This window comes from Tursiops truncatus, chromosome 20 (assembly GCF_011762595.2).
Source record: "Tursiops truncatus isolate mTurTru1 chromosome 20, mTurTru1.mat.Y, whole genome shotgun sequence".
Lineage (NCBI taxonomy): Eukaryota > Metazoa > Chordata > Mammalia > Artiodactyla > Delphinidae > Tursiops > Tursiops truncatus.
In genome coordinates, this window is record NC_047053.1 from 10,780,692 (window position 1) to 10,800,392 (window position 19,701).

General features: G+C 47.0%; 5 protein-coding genes across 6 annotated transcripts in view; 2 read left to right on the forward strand and 3 right to left on the reverse strand.

The window, feature by feature from the left end:
• KIAA0753 (KIAA0753 ortholog) overlaps window positions 1–3,539 on the reverse strand; it is a 67,707-nt gene extending 64,168 nt beyond the window's left edge. Inside the window, exon 1 of the mRNA XM_073798476.1 lies at window positions 3,317–3,539. The gene's annotated coding sequence lies outside the window, so the exon portion shown is untranslated. The remainder of the gene's footprint in view (window positions 1–3,316) is intronic.
• LOC141277429 (uncharacterized) lies at window positions 8–3,308 on the reverse strand. Its single transcript, XM_073798475.1, has one exon. The coding sequence runs from the start codon at window positions 2,994–2,996 to the stop codon at window positions 15–17; it is 2,982 nt and encodes a 993-aa protein (XP_073654576.1). The 5' UTR covers window positions 2,997–3,308; the 3' UTR covers window positions 8–14.
• Window positions 3,540–3,674: 135 nt separating the features above from the next.
• On the forward strand, window positions 3,675–6,418 carry TXNDC17 (thioredoxin domain containing 17). The gene is made up of 4 exons (XM_004310445.4): window positions 3,675–3,902; window positions 4,472–4,553; window positions 4,981–5,056; window positions 6,186–6,418. The coding sequence occupies exons 1-4, from the start codon at window positions 3,701–3,703 to the stop codon at window positions 6,252–6,254; spliced, it is 429 nt and encodes a 142-aa protein (XP_004310493.1). The 5' UTR covers window positions 3,675–3,700; the 3' UTR covers window positions 6,255–6,418.
• Window positions 6,419–7,490: 1,072 nt separating this feature from the next.
• MED31 (mediator complex subunit 31) lies at window positions 7,491–14,323 on the reverse strand. Of its 2 annotated transcripts, XM_019926848.3 has the most exons (5): window positions 14,167–14,323; window positions 13,192–13,269; window positions 12,624–12,720; window positions 10,748–10,780; window positions 7,491–7,847 (listed from the first exon to the last, which is right to left on the reverse strand). In XM_019926848.3, the coding sequence occupies exons 1-5, from the start codon at window positions 14,192–14,194 to the stop codon at window positions 7,655–7,657; spliced, it is 429 nt and encodes a 142-aa protein (XP_019782407.1). In that variant the 5' UTR covers window positions 14,195–14,323; the 3' UTR covers window positions 7,491–7,654. The 2 variants fall into 2 exon arrangements, with proteins under 2 accessions (XP_019782407.1, XP_004310494.1); XM_004310446.4 differs by lacking the exon at window positions 10,748–10,780.
• Window positions 14,324–14,481: 158 nt separating this feature from the next.
• C20H17orf100 (chromosome 20 C17orf100 homolog) lies at window positions 14,482–15,324 on the forward strand. Its single transcript, XM_073798492.1, has one exon. The coding sequence runs from the start codon at window positions 14,630–14,632 to the stop codon at window positions 15,005–15,007; it is 378 nt and encodes a 125-aa protein (XP_073654593.1). The 5' UTR covers window positions 14,482–14,629; the 3' UTR covers window positions 15,008–15,324.
• Window positions 15,325–19,701: the final 4,377 nt, after the last annotated feature.

Genomic DNA, 19,701 nt, shown 5'->3' on the forward strand with positions numbered 1-19,701 from the left:
GTTCCCTATATATACTACTGGAATGCACCCCTCAATCTGTCCTCCCCCTCACAATTTTCTCCCAAATTGTTCCCCCTCCCTCTGATTCTAGACCCTCCTGCAGCCTGTCTCCTCCCACCCTGCTGTGCATGATCTCTCAAGTGGCCAATGCCTGTCTCCTCCCTTGAAACCGGGGGCACTTCCTCGGCTTCATTCACCCCCCAAGCCGTGCCTGTCCTGGACACCCCTGGCACGTTCTCAGAGTCCGGTTCTTCCCCCGCAGACCTTGGGCAGCTCCATAACCTGGTCCCACGCCCACAGGTGTAAGACACGCCCCCCGGCAGCCCCAGGACACTTCTACCTCCTGTCTCCCACCTTGGAGCCCCGGGGCCCTCTGTGGACGGCCTCCTCCCCGCCATGAAGCTGGAGACAGCCGTACTGGGATCTTCTCCTGCAGACCCAGTCACCCACACTGCGGCAGGCCGGCACCCCGCCGTGGGAACTCCTACAGCTGCAAGCACCCCCAAAGACAGAGGTACCCTCACAGCCCCAGGGACAGCTCCATCGGCTCTCCTTCTCCATAGGCCTGCAATGCCTTCAGAGTCAGTCTCCCCGTTCCCAGGTCCTGAAGCCCTGGCAGCAGTGGGCACCTCAGTCGCCTGTCTCCTTCTCCATACCCCTGAGCCACTCCCAGAGCTGGCATCACCCACCAGCGGTCCAGGGGCCCCAGCAGCTGTGGACACCCCTGCGGTCAGAAGTACTCCCGCAGTCTGTCCCCTCCCTGGCAAGCGTGAGAAACCCCCAAGGCCAGTCTCCACCCCCAGGGGACCAGGTACCCGAGAAGCCATGGGCACCTCAGCAGCCACAGGAACCCTAGCACTCTGTCTCCTTCCCCATGATCCTGGGGAAGCCTCACAACCAGTATCCTCTCCCACAGACCACAGCTCCTGGGGAGCCATAGGTACCCCTGAAGCCAAGGGTATCCTGGTAGTACAAACCTCTCCCCATAGGTTCAAGTCATCCCTGGAGCCGCCTTCCTGACACACAGAGCCAGACACCCACATAGCGGCAGGCACCCTGGCAGGTATGCTTCCAGACCCAGACGTACACACAGCTGCGGGCGCCCCTGCTGGGGCACTCCTGTGCTTGGACACACCTGCTGCCTCTGGCGACCCCACTGCCTCAGACAGCCCCGCGGCCTGTCTTCTCATGCAGAGACATGAGGCATCCCCACAGCCAGCCTCCTGATCCACAGACCCGGGTCCCCCTAAAGCTGCAGGCACCGGAGCCTCTTGCCCCCCCAGAGCCTCTTGCCCCCCCAGAGCCCGCCTCCTTTCCCACAAACTCAAGACATTCCCACCGCAGGTCTCCTCCCCGACAGCCCCCGTCACTGCATCAGCCGGGGGCGCCCCCAGAGCCTGCTGCCTAGCCCACAGGCCTGGGACACCACCGCCGATGGTCCATTCTCCCACGGCTCCCGCTACCATCGGAGCCTGGGACACCCTCACAGGCTGTTCCGTTCCCCACAGACCCCAGACACTCCCACAGCCTGTCTCTGGCCCCGGAGTCCTAGGTACTCCCATAGCCTGTCCTATGTCCCACAGGCCTGGAGCGCCCCCAGGACCTGCCTCCTCCTCATCAGGACCAGACACCTCTGCAGGCTGTGCAGCTTCCCGGGACCCGAAGTCGCCCCCAGAGCCTGTCTCCACCCACACAGCCTGCCCCGTCTCCCCGAATCCTGGCTCACCCCGACATCTCGTTCCTGCTCCAGTCGCACAAGGCACCCCTATGGGCTGTCCCGTGCCCCACAGGCCAGGGAGACGTCCGGCGTCTGTCTCCTCCACGGCTTGTCTCCTCCGCCACGCGGCTGGGGCACCCACAGAGGGAGTTTCCTCCCGCGCAGCTCTGGGCACCCCTGCGGTCCGCCCCCTTCCCCCTAAGCCTGGGGTATCCCCACACACAGGCGCCTGCGCTGCCTGCTCCCTCCCCCGCAGACCTGGAGCAGCCCTGCCGCCTGGCTCTCCCTCCACAGCTCTGGGTACCTCCACAGCCTCAGGCCACCCCACAGTGGCCCCGGGAACCCCCCCAGTCGACCCTTTTCCCCAAGAGCCCGGGGCAACCCCATAGCCTATCCCCTCCACGGGCCCAGGCACCGCCACGGCTTGTCTTCTCCCCCGCGGGTGTGGGGCAATCCCAGAACTTGCCTCCAGAGCCCCAGGCACAGCCACAGGTGGCATCCTCACAGCCTGGCCTTGCCCACACCAATCTGAGGCCCTCTCACAGCCTGCCCCTAGGTCCGGAGCTATGGCTACTCCTGCGGCCCGGGGGACTGGCCTGGCCTGTCCTTTCACCCATGGTCCGGTGAGACCACCACAGCTGGTCTCTACCCACGAAGCCCGGCCAGGAACCCCCCTTTCAACCGGCCCTTCTGCAGACACGGGATGGAGCTCGACTCTGCTTCCTTCCCCACATCCTGAAGCTGCCCTCATAGCCTGCACCTTCAACCACAGTTCCAGAATGCTCTCATGCCCCGTAGATCCCGGACGACCTTTTCTCTCACAGCCTCGGGGGCTCCTATAAGCCGTCTCCTCCTCCTCCCCAGTGCCAGTCACCCACACAGAGCCGACAGGCCCCACCACCTGGGGTTCCCCCACTGCCCCGTTCACCCACACAGTCCCAAGGTCCCTTGCTACCTCCATCGAGACTGCCGTGCCAGGTGTCCCCGCAGCCTTGTTCGCCCCGGCGGCCTGGGCTGTCCCCGCTGCAGGTCTCCTCCCCCATGGCCGCCGACAGTCCTGCAGCCTTTCCGCACTCACACAGCGCGTCTCCCGCACCGAGGACCTCGCCCGGCGCCTCCCTCCACGGCTTCGGGACGTCCCTGCACCCCGTCTCTTCTCCCACGGCCGCCGGACTCCGCGCCCGAACCTGCTGGGCCCCACGCAGCGGCCCTGCGTCTCCGCCGCTAGCTCGCCCCTGCGCAGCCCCGGCAAGACTCCTGGGCCAGCCGCCCCACTCATCGCTCCAGGGCGACTCCCGCCTTCCCAACGCAGCCCCGCGGCACTTTCTGTCTCAGCACCGGCTCCCAGAGCGGCTCCACACACGCACTCACACACTCAGCTCTAGCCCTCTGAGCCTTCCTCCCTCCCAGCCCCCTACCCCCGCCCAGTGCCGGACGCCCGCCCCCCGGTCCCGGGGCCCCACTAAAGCCTCGGCAGGAGAAAAGGTAATTAGGCCCGACGAGCGGCAAGATCTGCGCTGGGTCAGAGTCTCCTCTCCCGCAGATCCATGACTCCTAACGCGGCTTCCCACAATCCCCCCAGCTCTGGCCAGAGCCCACCTGGTCTGGGGCGCGGCGCGCCTACCAGAAAGCGGGCTGGGGGCCGCAACTAGGCCTCCCTTCCGGCCGCTCGCCCAGTCGCCATGGCAACGGGCGCAGGGCGGGTTGGGAGCCGTTAAGGCTCCGGAGCCACCTAAGGGTCCAGGGGCTGCGTGGCGGCAGGTTTTGCAGCCACTGCACATGGGCTGGGGCCGGGACCAGACAGGGGCAAAAGCCGGGGTTTCGGGGTGCAGTCAGCACTGAGAGACCTGAGAAAATAGAATAGAAAAACAGTGTAGAGGAGTTTTGGCCGTCAGAGGCTCCCGTAGCACCTCAGAGCCGGGCTTGCTTTCTCAGGCCCTGCCCAGCTCCCGCCCACCCGGAAACAGCTTCGCCCCACCCCGCATGGAGCTTCTCCCAGCGGCCGAAGACACCTCTAGCTGTCCGAGTCACGCTCTCCCGATGGCCCGCTACGAAGAGGTGAGCGTGTACGGCTACGAGGAGTTCATGCAGGCGGTGGAGCAGCACAGTGGCAAGACCATTTTCGCCTATTTTTCTGGTTCTAAGGACGCCGAAGGCAAAAGCTGGTGCCCCGACTGCGTGCAGGGTGAGGCCGGGATTCGGGGGCTGCAGCCCAGAGTAAGTGGCAGGAAGGCCGAGGCTATGGCCAGAGTGAGGTGGAGAGGAAGCGGAGGGAGTCTTGTTACCGGAGTCCCGCAGGGCGATCTGAGCTCTCACCTTGCCTTTTCCTACCCTGTTCCCGACTCTCCTCCTATTAAGTCCTTCCCGCCCCGCCAAGTGTGCTCTTCTACCATTCGACCCAGGTAATCTTGGAATCTAGTCCATTAGAACTTTTCACTTCCCCAATGTGATTAGTGTCTTACAGGAGACGTGAATTGGTCTCCTTATGGTAAGTCAGCAAATATTTGTCTTTCATTGTTCTGGGCGCTGTGGCCTGGGGACAAATCAGGACTGAAAGTGGGTCCTTACCCTTAAAGTGGCTCTCAAAAAAAAAAAAATCAGAAAAAAACACGTGACTTCCGTTTATCTCCTCAGTTAACTGCAGGATAAAGTCTGAGTACTTACCAAGACGGAGGGGAGGGGAGGGGAGAGGGACGCTGTTCATCAGTGCCTGATTGTAAAGTTGGTAATTATTTCTATCAACTTTTTAAAAAGCTGAACCGGTCGTACGAGAGGGGCTGAAGCATGTTGGTGAAGGATGTGTGTTCATCTACTGCCAAGTAGGAGAAAAACCTTAGTAAGTGGCAATGCGTACTCTATTTCCCAGACATGCACTAGACTCTTGCAAATTTAGGCGGGAAGGGTCTTGTGATTCAGGTTCTGAGTTCTAAGATACAGTCGGATAAGTCAAGCAATTAGAATATATTAAATACGAATTAAAAATTCGAATGTTCAGCCATTTGTATTAGGTAAGGGTAATTCAATAATTTGGCCTGATGTTAGTTCAGAACTTGTCTTTACATTTATTTTATATCTTAGTATATATTCACTTAAATGAAAACTTTGCACAGGAGAATATATGTTGTAGATGTCAAGGTTTTTAAAATGTTTACAACAAAAACAATGATTACTGAAAGACTGAAAGTGGGAATATATCAAATACAAAGCAGAATGTAAGAAACCAAGTAAATGTTTTTCATGATCACCTTCTCCTTCTGAAATAGTTGGAAAGAGCCAAATAATGACTTCAGGAAAAAGTTGAAATTAACTGGAGTGCCTACACTACTTAAATATGGAACAGTGAGTATCTTTCTTTAACTGTGTTGGGGATACAGTTCACCCTATCAAAACTCTTTTAACTTGTTCTGGATTCAAATTTGAAAAGATCTTGACATTTCATCCCAAATATCACATTGCTCTTCAGAATGTATTCAAAATACACATGGCTGTCCATTCCTATGGCCTACCCCAATAAGTTATTAATAATGCAAATATTAGGGTTTTTATCATGCCTTTTTTCTTTTTTTGGGGCCTCTCCCGTTGCGGAGCACAGGCTCCAGACGCACAGGCTCAGGGGCCATAGCTCACGGGCCCAGCTGCTCCACAGCATGTGGGATCTTCCCAGACCAGGGCACGAACCCGTGTCCCCTGCATCGGCAGGCGGACTCTCAACCACTGCGCCACCAGGGAAGCCCTTTCATGCCTTTTATTTTTTTATTTATTTTTTAATTAATTAAATTTATTTTTGGCTGCATTGGGTCTTCGTTGCTGTGTGCAGGCTTTCTCTAGTTGCCGCGAGCGGGGGCTACTCTTCGTTGCAGTGCGCAGGCTTCTCATTGCGGTGGCTTCTAGTTGTGGCGCACAGGCTCAGTAGCTGTGGCGCACAGGCTTAGTTGCTCCGTGGCACGTGGGATCTTCCCGGGCCAGGGCTCGAACCCGTGTACCCTGCATTGGCAGGTGGATTCTTAACCACTGCGCCACCAGGGAAGCCCCTTTTCATGCCTTTTAAAAGCCATCCTTATTTTAAAATTCTGTAAGCACTGTTGAAGAAAGTTGGTTAACATACAATTCCTTAAAACAGTGGCATCAATAGTTGTTTTCGACTTAATCCATAATTCTGGATGAAAAGAAAGGGCATGTCCTCTAGTTTAGTCATGGCCCTGGGATTCTAAATTAAAGAGTTAAAGGGAAGGGGTGACATCGGGCTTCCTGTCTCCTGTTTTAGTCCACGGAGCCAAGTATTTTAATGATTCACCTTAAGGTAAATATCTTAACTATTTCATAAAGCTTGTTACAACTAGTTAATAGTTTCTGAATAGCATAATTTTTCTGTTCCAAGACTTGTGTCATTCAAGGTAGAACAACTCATTCCCCTCCTAATAACATTTTTGTAGCTGTGGGTTAAGATATGACTGTTGTTCTCTTACAGCCTCAAAAACTGGTAGAATCTGAGTGTCTTCAGGCCAACCTCGTGGGGATGTTGTTCTCTGAAGATTAAGATTTGACGATGGCAATTGTGTCTTTATTTCCTGATTTGCTCTAGTATAAAAGAATCTGCATACTTGCTTTGAATTCATGTTGGCAATAAATAAATGATGATGTAAAAAAATTGGTACATGTCTAAACAATAGAGAGTGCTATTAAAATGCTCATGAACCCTCAGTTTGCTTTAATATATGGGTATATTTAAGCTACCATAGGTAAAATAATTCTTCAGGAGTGGCAGTAATAGCAAAGGAAGCTATTATTGGAGATGACAGAAATACCTAAAAGCCCCTAATAGTGCAGTAGACAGCTTCCAAATCTCTAAAGGAGTTAGGATCTTTTACCTTAAATTCCACGAATTTACAAAGAGCTGTTATTCCTGAAACTCCTTCTTTGGCTTTAGAATGTAGAACTTAACCTAACCACTGAAGGGAAGCACAGCACATCTAATCCAGCCTCTGCTTAATGCTGGCAGGTTCGTCACAGCTGTCTGAATATGCTTCACTACTTGGGATGAGGCGGGTGGCAGAGAGGTCAGAGACCGTATAACCTAGTGATGGGAAGGACTCCAGCCTGTGAGTCAGTCTCATTGATTATCACTTCCTAGCTGTGTAACCATTAACCTGTCTAAACCTCAGTCTCCTCCTTTATGAACATGGATCGTTCTGAGGATAAAATGAGAATGCAACTAAGCACTTAACATTGTGCCTGGTTTGCGGTATCTGCCAAATAAAGGTCAGCTTTCCCAAATGAGCACAAATATTTGAGGCTCCTCACCTTTGTTCTAGTCTTAAGGCCAAGAGTCCAATTAGTAGTTAACCACCAATCTTCTCCCTGCCATTACTAGGTCAGTGACATACCAATGATTCTTCCTTAAAGCTCTCTTGCAAAGCAACTGGTGATACAGGTATGTCTCCTGCCCTGCAGAATTTAAGAACCTTTATGCGGTTCCTGCTGCCTGACGTAAAGAGGTCACTTACTCCACACCTCTCACTCTGTAGATGAAGGGCAGGATAGCCGATCTGAGGGACAGCAAGGTTCCAGGAGACAGACTTGTCCCAGGCCCCACTGTACATGAAAACAGAGCTCGGCTTAGAGTTTGGGATGTTCAGTGGCCCTCCCCTTACCTCGCCCCCTGCTGCCTTAAATTGGTCTGAAACACCTAACATTTCTATTCTTACTCAGCTGACTGTTAAATACTAATAAAAGCTTACAAAGCCACAGGGAAATCAAAGTAAAACAATTCTGGTTTAACAGAAATAATCTATTAACAAGAAAAAGTTAGTTCAATTAAATAGCACACTAACGGTTCTAGGTGCTACCACAGTAAAGGTACATAGGAAGAGTTGTTTTGTCTTCACTGTACAAAAGCGATATATACATGTCTTAAGAGCCTGGTCTGGATCCAACTGTTCATTTTCCTGATGTGTTATTTTGCTGTTGCTGCTCCGCCAGGGCTTGCTGAAGGCGCATCCGCTTCCGAGAATAGTGCTGCCAGTGCAGAATTTGCTGCTCATCAATAAATTTCGCACACTGAGCATTCACCAGCTCCTTACGGAAGTGTTCATATTGGAGCAGTTCTAACATGTGTAAACACTGAGGGTACCTGGGGTTAAGTTTATAAGTTAATGAGCGACATAACGTAATAATACCACGCTCTAGTTCAGTCACTCACCTAAAAACGATCTTGCAGCCTACCATTTCTGTAACATTAATTTAGTATACTTTGGTAGTACAGTTCTTTTTTTCCCTGCTTATGCATCAAAAGTCAGCAAAATTTTCAAAAGTGAGAAAACTTAAGTTCAGAAAGATTAAATAACTTGCCTAAGACCACACAGTAACTGGTAAACGGAGTCAACATTGGGGGACAAATCATGCTATTCTCTTCTGGTGGTTTCCAAGGTGAGGAACACGAACACTTTTTATTTTAGTAATTAATTATGTGTTTAATTAATACCTACTGGTTTTCCATAAACAATAAGACAACTTTTATTTTAAAACTGAGTCAATCTCAGAAAGAACTAAGCACAAATATTGTATTCTAGTTTTCCATAGGGATATAACAATTCTGAAATTAAGTACATATACTCTAAGGTTGAGCAAATATGTAAGTAAATATGCTGTAGATGGAAAGCCAAATTTCTGGCTCTCAGAAAAAGAGTTTCAGATAAGGAAGGGGAAGGCTAGAATGAATCTTGTTACTGAGTTGGAATTGAAAACATCAGTATGAACTCATGGCTTTTAATATATATATATATATATATATACACACACACACAGAGATATAGAAATAGATATTTATATACACACACACACACAATTTCTAGCTTTGTGTGTTGAGAGGGCCTACAAGCAGTGACACCAATAAGCACACTGAGTGCCCAGATCATGGGTTTTATATAGAATTATCCAAGGTTGGTTGGAGACATGGCTGATTCTAAGGCTAGCAGAGGGAAAGTACAAGATGAGCCTGGAATATTATGTAGTGCCAGAAAGAAAAATGCTCAGAAAATTATAGGGATACGTCAAAAGTACTCAGGAGCCAATGTGAAGGGGCTCCCACTGGCTATATCTGGGATCAAGAAGATACATAATTATAACCCACAAGATAAAGAATCCAAGAGTCCATATTGATGTAACTTTTTTAAATGAATAAATAAATCAGGAACAAGGAAATGTTCCTTCCTTACAACTGAATACCAACTAATAAATGAATAAAGAATGATGGAATTAGAAAATCTCCACAGTAAAAATTGTTTCAAGCAAGTATCTTCCATAGATGCTAAAGTTAGGTAAAAGAATGAAATATGAAACAAGATATTTACATAGTCTCAAAGTATTCCCTCACAAAATATGTATTAAATGCAAAAGGAAAAATAGTAACTTGATACAGAGAAAACTGGCAGCCACCACCTCAACCAAGTGACCAAAATTAATATCACCAGTAGAGGGACAAATTGACATCCTATGACTCCTGATATACCAAGAAGGATATAACATCACTTCTGTGTCACACTTATGGGGGGAAGAAAAAGAAGACTGATGAACTCAGATTAATGGAGACTAAGACATGACAACAAAATGCAGCATCTGAGCCTAGACTGGACACTGCCCCAGAAACAGGACATTAGTGAGACAGCTGGCAAAATGTGAGTGAGGTCTGCTGGTTAGATAACAAGATCAGATGATATGTCAATGTTAATGTTCTGATTTTGATCACTGTACTATGATTATATAAGAAGTTTGCACTTAGAATATCTGGGGGAAGAATATACAGGAATTCTTCTTACTGTTTTTCCATTTGTTTTTAAGTAAAATTATTTCAAATAGAAAAGACATAAAATTTAAATGAGTCAATTAAAAAACAGTGAGTCTTATAGGGAGTACACAGAGCCAAAATTGTACAAGTGGTATTCAAATGACTAAAGTTTGGGGACAGTACACTACAGCAGTGCTTCTCAAATTTTAATGCACACATGAATCACTTCTTTTTTGGAGGGGGGCGGTTCGCGGGCCTCTCACTGTTGTGGCCTCTCCCGTTGCGGCGCACAGGCTCTGGACGCGCAGGCTCAGCGGCCATGGCTCACGGGCTCATCTGCTCCGCGGCATATGGGATCTTCCCGGACCGGGGCACGAACTCGTGTCCCCTGCATCGGCAGGCAGACTCGCAACCACTGCGCCACCAGGGAAGCCCACGTGAATCACTTCTTAAAATGCAGACTCTGGTTCAGGAAGTCTGGGGTGGAGCCTGAGGACTGCATTTTTAACAAGCTCCCAAGTGATACCAATGTTGCTGGTCTGAGAACCACATTGAGTAGCAGGGCCCTACACCATGTTGTCCTTATTACAGATTTGCTTCCTATACTCCAAAGATTCACAGTTGCTTGTAATTGTCAGCAGCTAAGCCTGGAAAGCCCTACTCATACCTACCCTGGCTATTTCCTTTTCATGAGGACATTGTTGGTAGTTAAAAAGACCTAGGTTTGAAACCAGCTCTGCCATTCTCCAGCTGAGTGGCCTCAAACAAGGTACTTAAACTCCCTTAAGGTTTAGTTTCTTCAACTGTAAAATAAGTTAATGTGACGACCAAGAGAATGGTCTTCAAGTAGCATTTAGTAACTGGAACTTAGACACACAGTGATCATTTATCAGACTTGTAGAGTCAATGCTCAGAATACATTACATGACAAAATAAGGAATTATAAATATGTTAATAGGCTACAATTATAGCATTAACCAACCAGATGAAATAGAAGAGGTACAAAAGGAAAGTTCTGCAATTAGATTTTTTAAAAATAAATAAGAAATAAACGGAGAACTAAACTAACAGCATTGATGAAAATAAGAACTGAAAGATTTTAGTTGACATAAAGCTCCCAGCAAGTCAACAATATGAATCCTTGCCCCCTCATTCCCTGCCCCCCCAAAAGGTAATGTAAACTTAAGTTGAACAAATAGAAGTATAATGTCCATATGAAGAATAAAAAGCTATTTGGTCCACTGTACCTTGACATCTGAAGGCCTGTGTTTAGCTCTTGGCTGAAAAACATAAGGCGTAAGTGCAAAATATCCAAAGGTGGGCACATGAGAAATGGCTGAAGGTAGGTGAGAAAAAAAGATGTAAGAGATAAATTATAGTTGCAAGTCGTGGCTATTAGTGAAATGGTGGAAACTGTCTAGAAGAGGCAACTGCTCCTCTGCTCTAGCCAGTGGCTGACGTGGGAGAACAAAGACCTGGGGTTACCAGATCCTCCAGAATTTTAGAGAGTAGCTAGAAATCTGGATTAAAATATGAAACTTTCTAATCTTCAAATGTTGGCAACTATTAAATGAAAACCTTGTGCAGAAATGAAATGGGGGTTAATTTGCAACCTCTCTTGAATTTAAATATCTGAATGGCTGTTCCTCAAGAGGGCATAGATTGGTTCTGGATTAATTCAGGGATAAAACTCAACATGGGTTGAAGTTACATGGAGGTATATCATATTATTATACAAGGAAGAACTTTCTAGCATCTAGCTAACAATGGAATTGGTTGCCCCTGAATGGAGTAGTATGGGCTCACTGGAAACCTCCAGCCAGCATGTAGATGACCATCTCAGCAATGTTGTGGGTGAAACTGAACTTGATGGTGTCTAGGGCTCAGTGTCCAACACTGAGTCTCTAAGTCTACATACATATAACATGTTGCAATCTAATAAAAAAAAGTCTTTTCTCTGGATTATTAAATGAATAATGGTTCTTTATAAAGGGCCAGTAAGGGTGCCAAGGGTCCTGCAAACTACAGGAGGATGTGGGCTTCATACATCCTCCTTGTTATAAGACACAGATCAGAAAAGTGGGAGTACACGTTTGAAACGTTTTCCTCTCAAACTTGTGTTTGTTTAGGAAAAAGAAAGACTAAAAGTTTCACCATTGCTTTTTGACTACCTAGTTAAGACAAAGCACAGGTGGGAATTCACGGTTTCTTTTTTACCATTAAAAAGGAATAAGTTCAGGGACTTCCCTGGCAGTCCAGTGGTTAAGACTCCACGCTCCCAATGCAGGGGGCCCGGGTTCGATCCCTGGTCAGAGAACTAGATCCCGCATGCCACAGCTAAGACCTGGTGCAGCCAAATGAATCCATAAATATTTAAAAAAAAAAAAAAAAAAAGTAAGCTATAGCACTACTGCAAATTAGCAGAAAAAAAAAAGGAATAAGTTCATGATTATAGTATGCTCCTTGCAATTCATAAGCCTTAAAAAGAAAGCATCTATTGCACAACTTGAATAATACATATATTATGTAAAATATATAAAATAAAATAAGCAGCTACTAAGACTCAGGTAAGGGTACCTCCTCCAGAAAACCTTCCTTACAAGTAAGTACCCCTTTCTATGGTCTTTCATGTTCAGGCTATGGCTATGTCATTGCATATATAGACTGTGGGTTCCTTTGGGTCAGAAACCTGGTGAGATGGAGTGAGTGGTACAAGGTAAGGTCAGACAAGATAGGGCCAGATCATACAGGTCTTTAGCTCGAGAAAAGAGACTAGATTTTCCTCTGCATGCAATGAGAAGCAACTGAAGAGTTCTAATGGAATGCTGTGATTTCTATTTTTAAGATACCAAGTCGGCTTCTGTGTAGAAAATGGTTCTTCTTTGTTTGGCTTGGGGCGGGGAATGGTGGGGAGAAAGCAGGGATACTGGTGAGTATATCACTGAAATAATCCAAGTTAAGTTAGAGATCAGTGTGTCTCATATTAAAATGGAGACAACTAAAAGAAGTGCAGAGATTCAAACTGTATTTTTTCCAATGTGAAACTAAGAAGTCTATTAAATATCAGTGCTTTGGAGTATAATAAAGTACACACATATTTAAGACTATAAAAATTAAACTTACTTTAGATACTTGGCATATTCTGGTTCTTTCCAGTAAAGCAAGTACTTAAGATAATTAACAAAAGCTTTGTCTTTGAAGTAACCTCTTTGGGCAAGAACTGAAAGGCATAAAAAAAAAAAAATACACCTGTAGAGCAAATCAATCCTTGGACTACTGATTTGTGACTCCTAACATACAAGTAAAGAATTTACTTACATAACATCCCCACCACCGACACTCATTGAATTCACAACAGAAGTCCCAGTTTGCTCAATTATATATATACCAATGTAAGTGTAGCAATAATTCTGTTCAATTGAGAATGTACAAAAGCAGATACGAAAGTCATCCCTCAAATCCACAGGGGACTGGTTCTAAGAGAGCCCACAGACACCAAAACCCACAGATGCTCAAGTCTCACATAAAATAACATAGCGCAATGACAATGACATTATTGTCACCCTCTGTATGGGAAGATTCAACCAACTGCAGTTGAATCCGAGGATACAAAGGGCCAACTATGAATTGGAACTCTTCTATCAGAAATTATAAATAGCTACTCAATTCAATGAGGTGTTCAACAACTTACAATTAAGGTAATTTGGGTTGGCTAAACACTGCACAAATTCCAACTCCAACTGAAACCGAAGTCGATTTCCAGCATCATCTAGGAGAGAAGATAGCAAAAATCATCCAAAATAAACGTCACCATATACAATACTGATTTGTAGAAAGAAAACAGCAGTAAAGAAACCTGACTAATGATGAGATACGTTTCTACATAAAGAAGGGCACGTGAAGGTTTTCCTAAACTGGGCGAGGGAGGAGAAAAATCTTCCTTAGAAGTGTAAGGAAAGCAAAACCCTGATTAAAAGGAATGTTTAATCAGGAATGAATGAATTCTCTAATGTTAAAGACAAGTTATTAAAGAAAACAGGATCACACACGGGGTCAGAACATTTATCACTCGTGAGCCACTATGTTGAGATTTTAACATTTTAACATTGACCACTGTTGTGGTAAGTTGCAGTAACTGTGCCTTGCCTTATTTTAATGTGTTACAAGTTAAGTGATTAAGCTAAGCAAAAACAAAGCAAACGCTAAACCTATCAAGAAAAGTTCAGAATGCAAGCTGAAAGAGACCATGGTGAGAATGCAAGATCAGGGAACGCTTGCTTCGGTGAGACGCGTCCGTTACAAAATAATACACGAGTTTGTCGACGATGTTTGAAACTTATGCAAGCTCATTTAAGACGCAGAAAACAAATCGAGGAAGCGGTTTAAGATCCAAAATCTCTCCTTTAGCCTCGCCGGAAGCCGACCCCTCGCCGGGGTCGGTGTCTGAATAACAAGTGAGGAGAAAGGATACACCAACAAAACAAACTCTGAAAAGGCCAAACTACCTTCGCCCTTCCAGACGCTAGAAGAGCCCTCGCCCCTCCCGGTCCGAACAATCACCTTGCGGGGAGTTAGGCCTGGAAGGAGAACCTGGGGAAGCGGGAGCAGGTGTCTGGGCCCAGGATAGTTCTATTTGCCAAAACGCACGGCTCGGACCGCCACTCACCTGTCTCCATAGCGACAGCTGCTGCCATCACCAGCAAAGGAGCTAAGCAGCCAGCAGCCCGACACCGCGAACGCCGGGAGTGGCGGGGGAGGTGCCGGAAGCCGCGGCTCCCCCTTCCTGCCGCGGTGCAGTGTGGGATGCGGGGGGCGGGCGGCTCCTCTCATCCCAGGCCCGCCCCGGCTCGGCCCGTTCCCGCCTCCGCCCGCGCGGGCTCCTGACAAGTTAGGGGGCGATGCAGGGGCTGACCTAGCGCGGGGCCTAACCCAGGGTTTCAGAGGGGCCGTCACCAGCCCCCGCCAGGACCACTGTTCCTGCACGTGGCTGTGTCATGGGATCCTCGGCTACCGCTGTGCCTGCGTCACAGTGCCATGTGATGTCACTCCTCACCGTGTGACGTAACCCGTCGAGGAGCGTGGGGCAGTGGGGCCTCGCGAGGCCTGCTTGGTTCCGTTACCCCTGTAAGATGGCCTCACCCCTTGGGGGAAAGCCCTCTCCGCCCCGGGCTGAGGCCACCCGCTCTGAGGAGACGGCAACGGTCCGTGTGGAGACGTCGTCCCACCGCGTGGAGACGACCTCCCGTGAGGTGCGGAGGTCTTCCCGGCAGGTGGAGACTACCCAGTGCCGCAGCGAGGGGTGCTCCGTCTCCCCCTCTGGGAAACGGGCCCCTCGCGTCTTCGAGGTGTCCTACCAGCACGTGGAAACCGCCTCGCAGCGCACGGAGACGGCCTCCCGCCGCGTCAGGGCCTTGTCTCTGCGGGTGGAGACGTCTCTGCACCGCGTGGAGAGCCCGCCGCGGCGGGAGCAGCCAGACGCTCGCCAAAATGTCCAAAAGGCCCGATGAAATGCTTCCTTCCTCGGGGCCACGAGAGGGCCATGGCCCTTGGCCAGGGCAGAATTGCCTCCAGTTCGCAGCCAGCCTGCTGCCAGGTGGACCGATCATCTTTGGTTTCCTGGAAGCAGACCACAAATCAATTTAAGAGCCAAGCTGCGGTTTCAGGACTCAGCCAACATTCATTGACCCTGCTGCACCCTGGACCATCCTTTCCTGCCTTTGACCCAGTGAACTACTTTAACTTGAAGCCAGCACAAAAAGTTTTCGGGCCCTATATATTGTATATATTGAGATGATGGACAAAGAGGCTGTTTGAACCTCTGAGGCAGGTGAGTTTTGGATTCTTAGGCCCTGAACGACCTTTGCTGCTTCAAATTTAGGGACAAGGAGCAAACTGAAGTCATGACCAGTGGAATGATTATATGCCTGCAGCAAACCTGAGGGGCAAGGAGCAGACTTTCCTTAATTAGTTGGCCTGTGTTTATGTTTCAAAATTGTTACTTTCTTTATGCCAAGCCCTCGTGCATGGTAGCCCGAGCCACACGCATTTTAACATAGGTCAAATGTAGCTCAAAGTGAAACTACATCACCAGTCAAGAATAATCTTAGAAAGGAAACCTGACCTGTGATTTGAGGAGGTACAGGGGAGGAATATTTATTGAGCACCTACTCTGTGCCAGGTGTTATTTTAGCATTTGGGCTATAGCAGTGAACAAGGCGAATAGGGTCTTGGCTCTTGGGGAGCTTACACTCTAGTGAAAAGGCAGACAACAAATGACAAAACAAGAGTTTTGTATTGTGATTAGCACTATGAAGGAAATAAAACAGGTAGTGTGATAGAGAATGTAAGGGGGTTGTTTAGATGGGATGGTCAGGGAAGGCCTTGCTGATTAGGCAGCATTTGATCTGGGACTTGTTTAGTGAACAGTGAGCCATGCAAAGGTCTGGGGAGAGTGCATTCTAGGTAGAGGAAATCAGCCAAGTCCAAGGGGTGAAGGGGAGCAAGCTTGGACTGTTCAAGGAGCAGAAAAAAGACCAGTGTGGCTGGAGCTTAGGGAGGGAGAGCGTTGTATGGAAGAGAGGATGTTAGAGAAGCAGGCAGTGGCCAGTTCATAGAGGGTCTTGAAAGCCACAATAAGGAGCTTGGGTTTTATTCTAAGGTCAGTGGGAAGACGCTGGAGGGTTTTCAGCAGGGGAGTGACATGATGCATTTTGCATTTAAAAAATATCCTGGTTCCTGTGTGTAGGATGTAGGACAGTGGTTCTCAGGGGTGATTTTTATCCCCCAAGAGACATTTGGCAATGTCTAGAGACTTTTTTTTTGTTTGTCACGATGGAGGGGGGCAGTTGCTACTGGTATCTAGTGAGTGGAGACCAGGGATGCTGCTAGGCCTCCTACAGTGCCCAAGACAGCCCCCCTCCCCCAAGCAAAGGGAACTACGTTTGGACTAACACACTTAGTCCAAAATGTCAATAGTGTGAGGTTGAGAAACCATGATGTGTAGGGGACCAGAGAGGAAACAGGAACTAGTTAGGAAGCTAATAATGTGGTCCAGTAAGAGATGATAGTGGCTTATACTAGGGTGGCAGAAGTGGAGCTAGAGAAAAGAGTGCAGATTAGGGATGTGTTCTGGAAGTGGAGCTGACATGACTGATGGGTATGGAAAGTGAGGGAAAGAGGAATAGAAGAGGGCTTCTCTGGTGGTACAGTGGTCGAGAGTCCACCTGCCGATGCAGGGGACACGGGTTCGTGCCCCGGTCCGGGAAGATCCCACATGCCGCGGAGCGGCTGGGCCCGTGAGCCATGGCCACTGAGCCTGTGCTCCGCAACGGGAGAGGCCACAACAGTGAGAGGGCCGCGTGCCGCAAAAAAATATTTCCCACAATAATAATATTATTTCCCACAATATTATTTCCCACAATATTATTTTGAAGCTCTGTTATTAAGTGCAGAAACATTTAGCATCATCGTGGCTTCTTGATAAATTGAGGTGCTTTTGTATCTGTGACATGGTATACAATCGCTAGCCCAACGTGCGTGCAATGAAGAACGAAGAGCAGTGCTGTCCCTCTATTCCCAGCCAAGAAGGCGTCGCATGGCTCCATCTACTAATCCGTTAGACTTACTGGTCTAGATAGTAGCCGTGACCTGCCTTCAGTTGTTGCCAACCAGGTTAGTTTGGAAAAACTAAGTACCTGTCAGCACCTGTCATTCTCATAATCCATTCATTTATATATAAGCTGAAGGCAGCTTACAAAGTTCAGCATATGTATTTTCTGTCAGCTGTGTTGAAAATACTTGAAAGAATTCTGTTACTACAACACTCTTTCCCCAGATCACATGAGCCATGGAAAGAATCAGGAGCCCAACCAGCAAGATATTTAGGTCAAGGGCCCATCTAGATCTCCCAGGATTCCGGTTCCTCCATTCTTACCGCTGCTCCCATCCCACCATAGCTGGTACTTGACCCAGCCTCTAGGGGGTTCCACAAACTGTTAGGCTGGAGAAACAGTTCACCGTTTAAAAACTTTTTTTCTGAACGGTTGATCTTCATGGTACAGATGGAAAAACTGAAGTCCATAGAAGCCAAAAGTAATTTGGCCAGGAGCAGAGGTGCTAGCAACCACTTTTGACTGCCTCCTAGGATGGTTTCTTTTGATAACCAAATGAAGGTAGGTCTAGTGTCCTTAAATTTACTTTACAATGAGCATAGTGGATCATACTAAAAATAGAAAAGGAAGAGAGACAGAAGTAACATTTATACTGAATTCTACAGAACACTCTCATTCATGTGAGACTCCGAAAACATTATTATTTTGAAGCTCTGTTATTAAGTGCAGAAACATTTAGCATCATCATGGCTTCTTGATAAATTGGCCCCTTTATCATTATGAAATAACCTTATCTCTGGTAATGTTCTTTGCTCTGAAATCTATCTATTTGATATCAATATAGCTGCTCTAGCTTTCTTTTGATTATTGTTAAGATGGTGCATCTTTTTCCAACCTATTTGTGTCTTTATTTAAAGTAGATTTGTTGTTAGTATTATAGTTGGATCTTGGTTGGTTTTTCTTTTTTATCCTAATAATTTCTGCCTTTTACTTGGGATGTTTAGACAATTTATATTTTCTGTAATTACTGACGTGGCTGGGTTTAAATCTACCATCTAGCTGTTTGTTTTATATTTATTCCCTCTGGTCTTTGTTGCCTTTTCTCCTTTTTTTTTTTAAGACTAATTTAGTACTTTTAATTATTCCATTTCATCTCCTTTGTTGGCATATTTACTCTTTTCATTTTAGTAGTTTCATGAGGGTTTAATATACATTTTTTGATTTTTCATATTCTACCTTAACATGATATTATACTCCTTGACCCATACTATAAGAATCTTACAAGAGTATACTTCTGTTTTTCTTGACTTTTTTTGCTATTGTTGTCATACATTTTACTTATACATGTTACAAATCCCATAGTACATTGTTAGCATATTAGCTTTAAACAGTCGATTGTCTTTTTTTTTTTTTTTTTTTTTTTTTTGCTGTGTGCGGGCCTCTCACTGTTGTGGCCTCTCCCATTGTGGAGCACAGGCTCCGGACATGCAGGCTCAGCGGCCATGGCTCACGGGCCCAGCCGCTCCGTGGCACGTGGGATCCTCCCGGACCAGGGCACGAACCCGCGTCCCCTGCATCGGCAGGCGGACTCTCAACCACTGCGCCACCAGGGAAGCCCCGATTGTCTTTTTTTTTAATTTTTTTACAGTAGGTCCCTGTTGGTTATCTATTTTAAATATTCAGTTGATTGTCTTTTAAAGAATTTTAAGTGATAACTTTTAAAAGCTCTGCTCACATAGTTAGCAGTTTTGATGCTCTCCACTCCTTTGTATAGATCCAGATTTCCATCTGGTAGCATGTTCCTTCTGCTTAAAGGACTTCCTTAATCATTGCTTCTAGTGCAGGTTTGCTGGTGATGAATTCTTTCAGTTTTTATATGTCCAATAAAGTCTTGATTTTGCCCTCATTTTTGAAATATATTTTGAAAATCATCAATGTAGTCTAATCTGTTTGTTTTACTTAATAAGGAAACTGAGGCACAGAATGAGAACATCTTGCCAGTCACATGGCACTTAGCCTACCTGCAGTGGCACTGCCCCAACCACTCTGTCAGAATAGCAAAGATTTTGCCACTGGAAACTCATTCATTTAGTTGTCAGTGGCCTGTCCACATTACCCTTTAAATACACCAGGAGAAAGGGCTAAAGTAAATAAATTGCTCTTTAGTGTGTCTTCGTTGATCAGATTCCTTTACCACATCCGGAGCCACTTCATCCATTAGGCGTGGCAGGCTCTAACCCTACAGGTTGTGAACTTTGTAAGGGCCTGCCACAATGGTTGAAGCTTGAAAACTTCATTGGCTTCAAAATACAAGAAGAAGAAAATAGCAAAATTAAAATTAATAAGTGCCAATGTGCAAACATTGTAATATATGTGATAGGATACGGGTCAGGACCTCCAAAAATAAGAATATCTAAGACCCAGGTCTTAAAATGGCTCTGCCAAGGTAACTATAAACTGATATCTGGACTCTGGAGAGATGACAAGGTAGGGCCTCTCTCCAAAAATGATAAGACTGATAAGACTTTGGCCGGGGGCAGCCTAGAGATCTCAAGTTTCCTTTATTTTCTTTCTTCCCTCCTTTGACCAGA

Coding starts and splice junctions, on each gene's coding strand:
- LOC141277429 (XM_073798475.1), bottom strand. CDS start 2,996: ATGAGTGGGGCGGCTGGCCCAGGAGTCTTGCCGGGGCTGCGCAGGGGC.
- TXNDC17 (XM_004310445.4), top strand. CDS start 3,701: ATGGAGCTTCTCCCAGCGGCCGAAGACACCTCTAGCTGTCCGAGTCAC. Junction 3,903..4,471: donor GTGCCCCGACTGCGTGCAGG/GTGAGGCCGGGA, acceptor CTTTTTAAAAAG/CTGAACCGGTCGTACGAGAG. Junction 4,554..4,980: donor CAAGTAGGAGAAAAACCTTA/GTAAGTGGCAAT, acceptor CTTCTGAAATAG/TTGGAAAGAGCCAAATAATG.
- MED31 (XM_019926848.3), bottom strand. CDS start 14,194: ATGGCAGCAGCTGTCGCTATGGAGACAG. Junction 13,270..14,166: donor AGCTGTCGCTATGGAGACAG/GTGAGTGGCGGT, acceptor CTTCTCTCCTAG/ATGATGCTGGAAATCGACTT. Junction 12,721..13,191: donor CAACCCAAATTACCTTAATT/GTAAGTTGTTGA, acceptor TATGCCTTTCAG/TTCTTGCCCAAAGAGGTTAC.
- C20H17orf100 (XM_073798492.1), top strand. CDS start 14,630: ATGGCCTCACCCCTTGGGGGAAAGCCCTCTCCGCCCCGGGCTGAGGCC.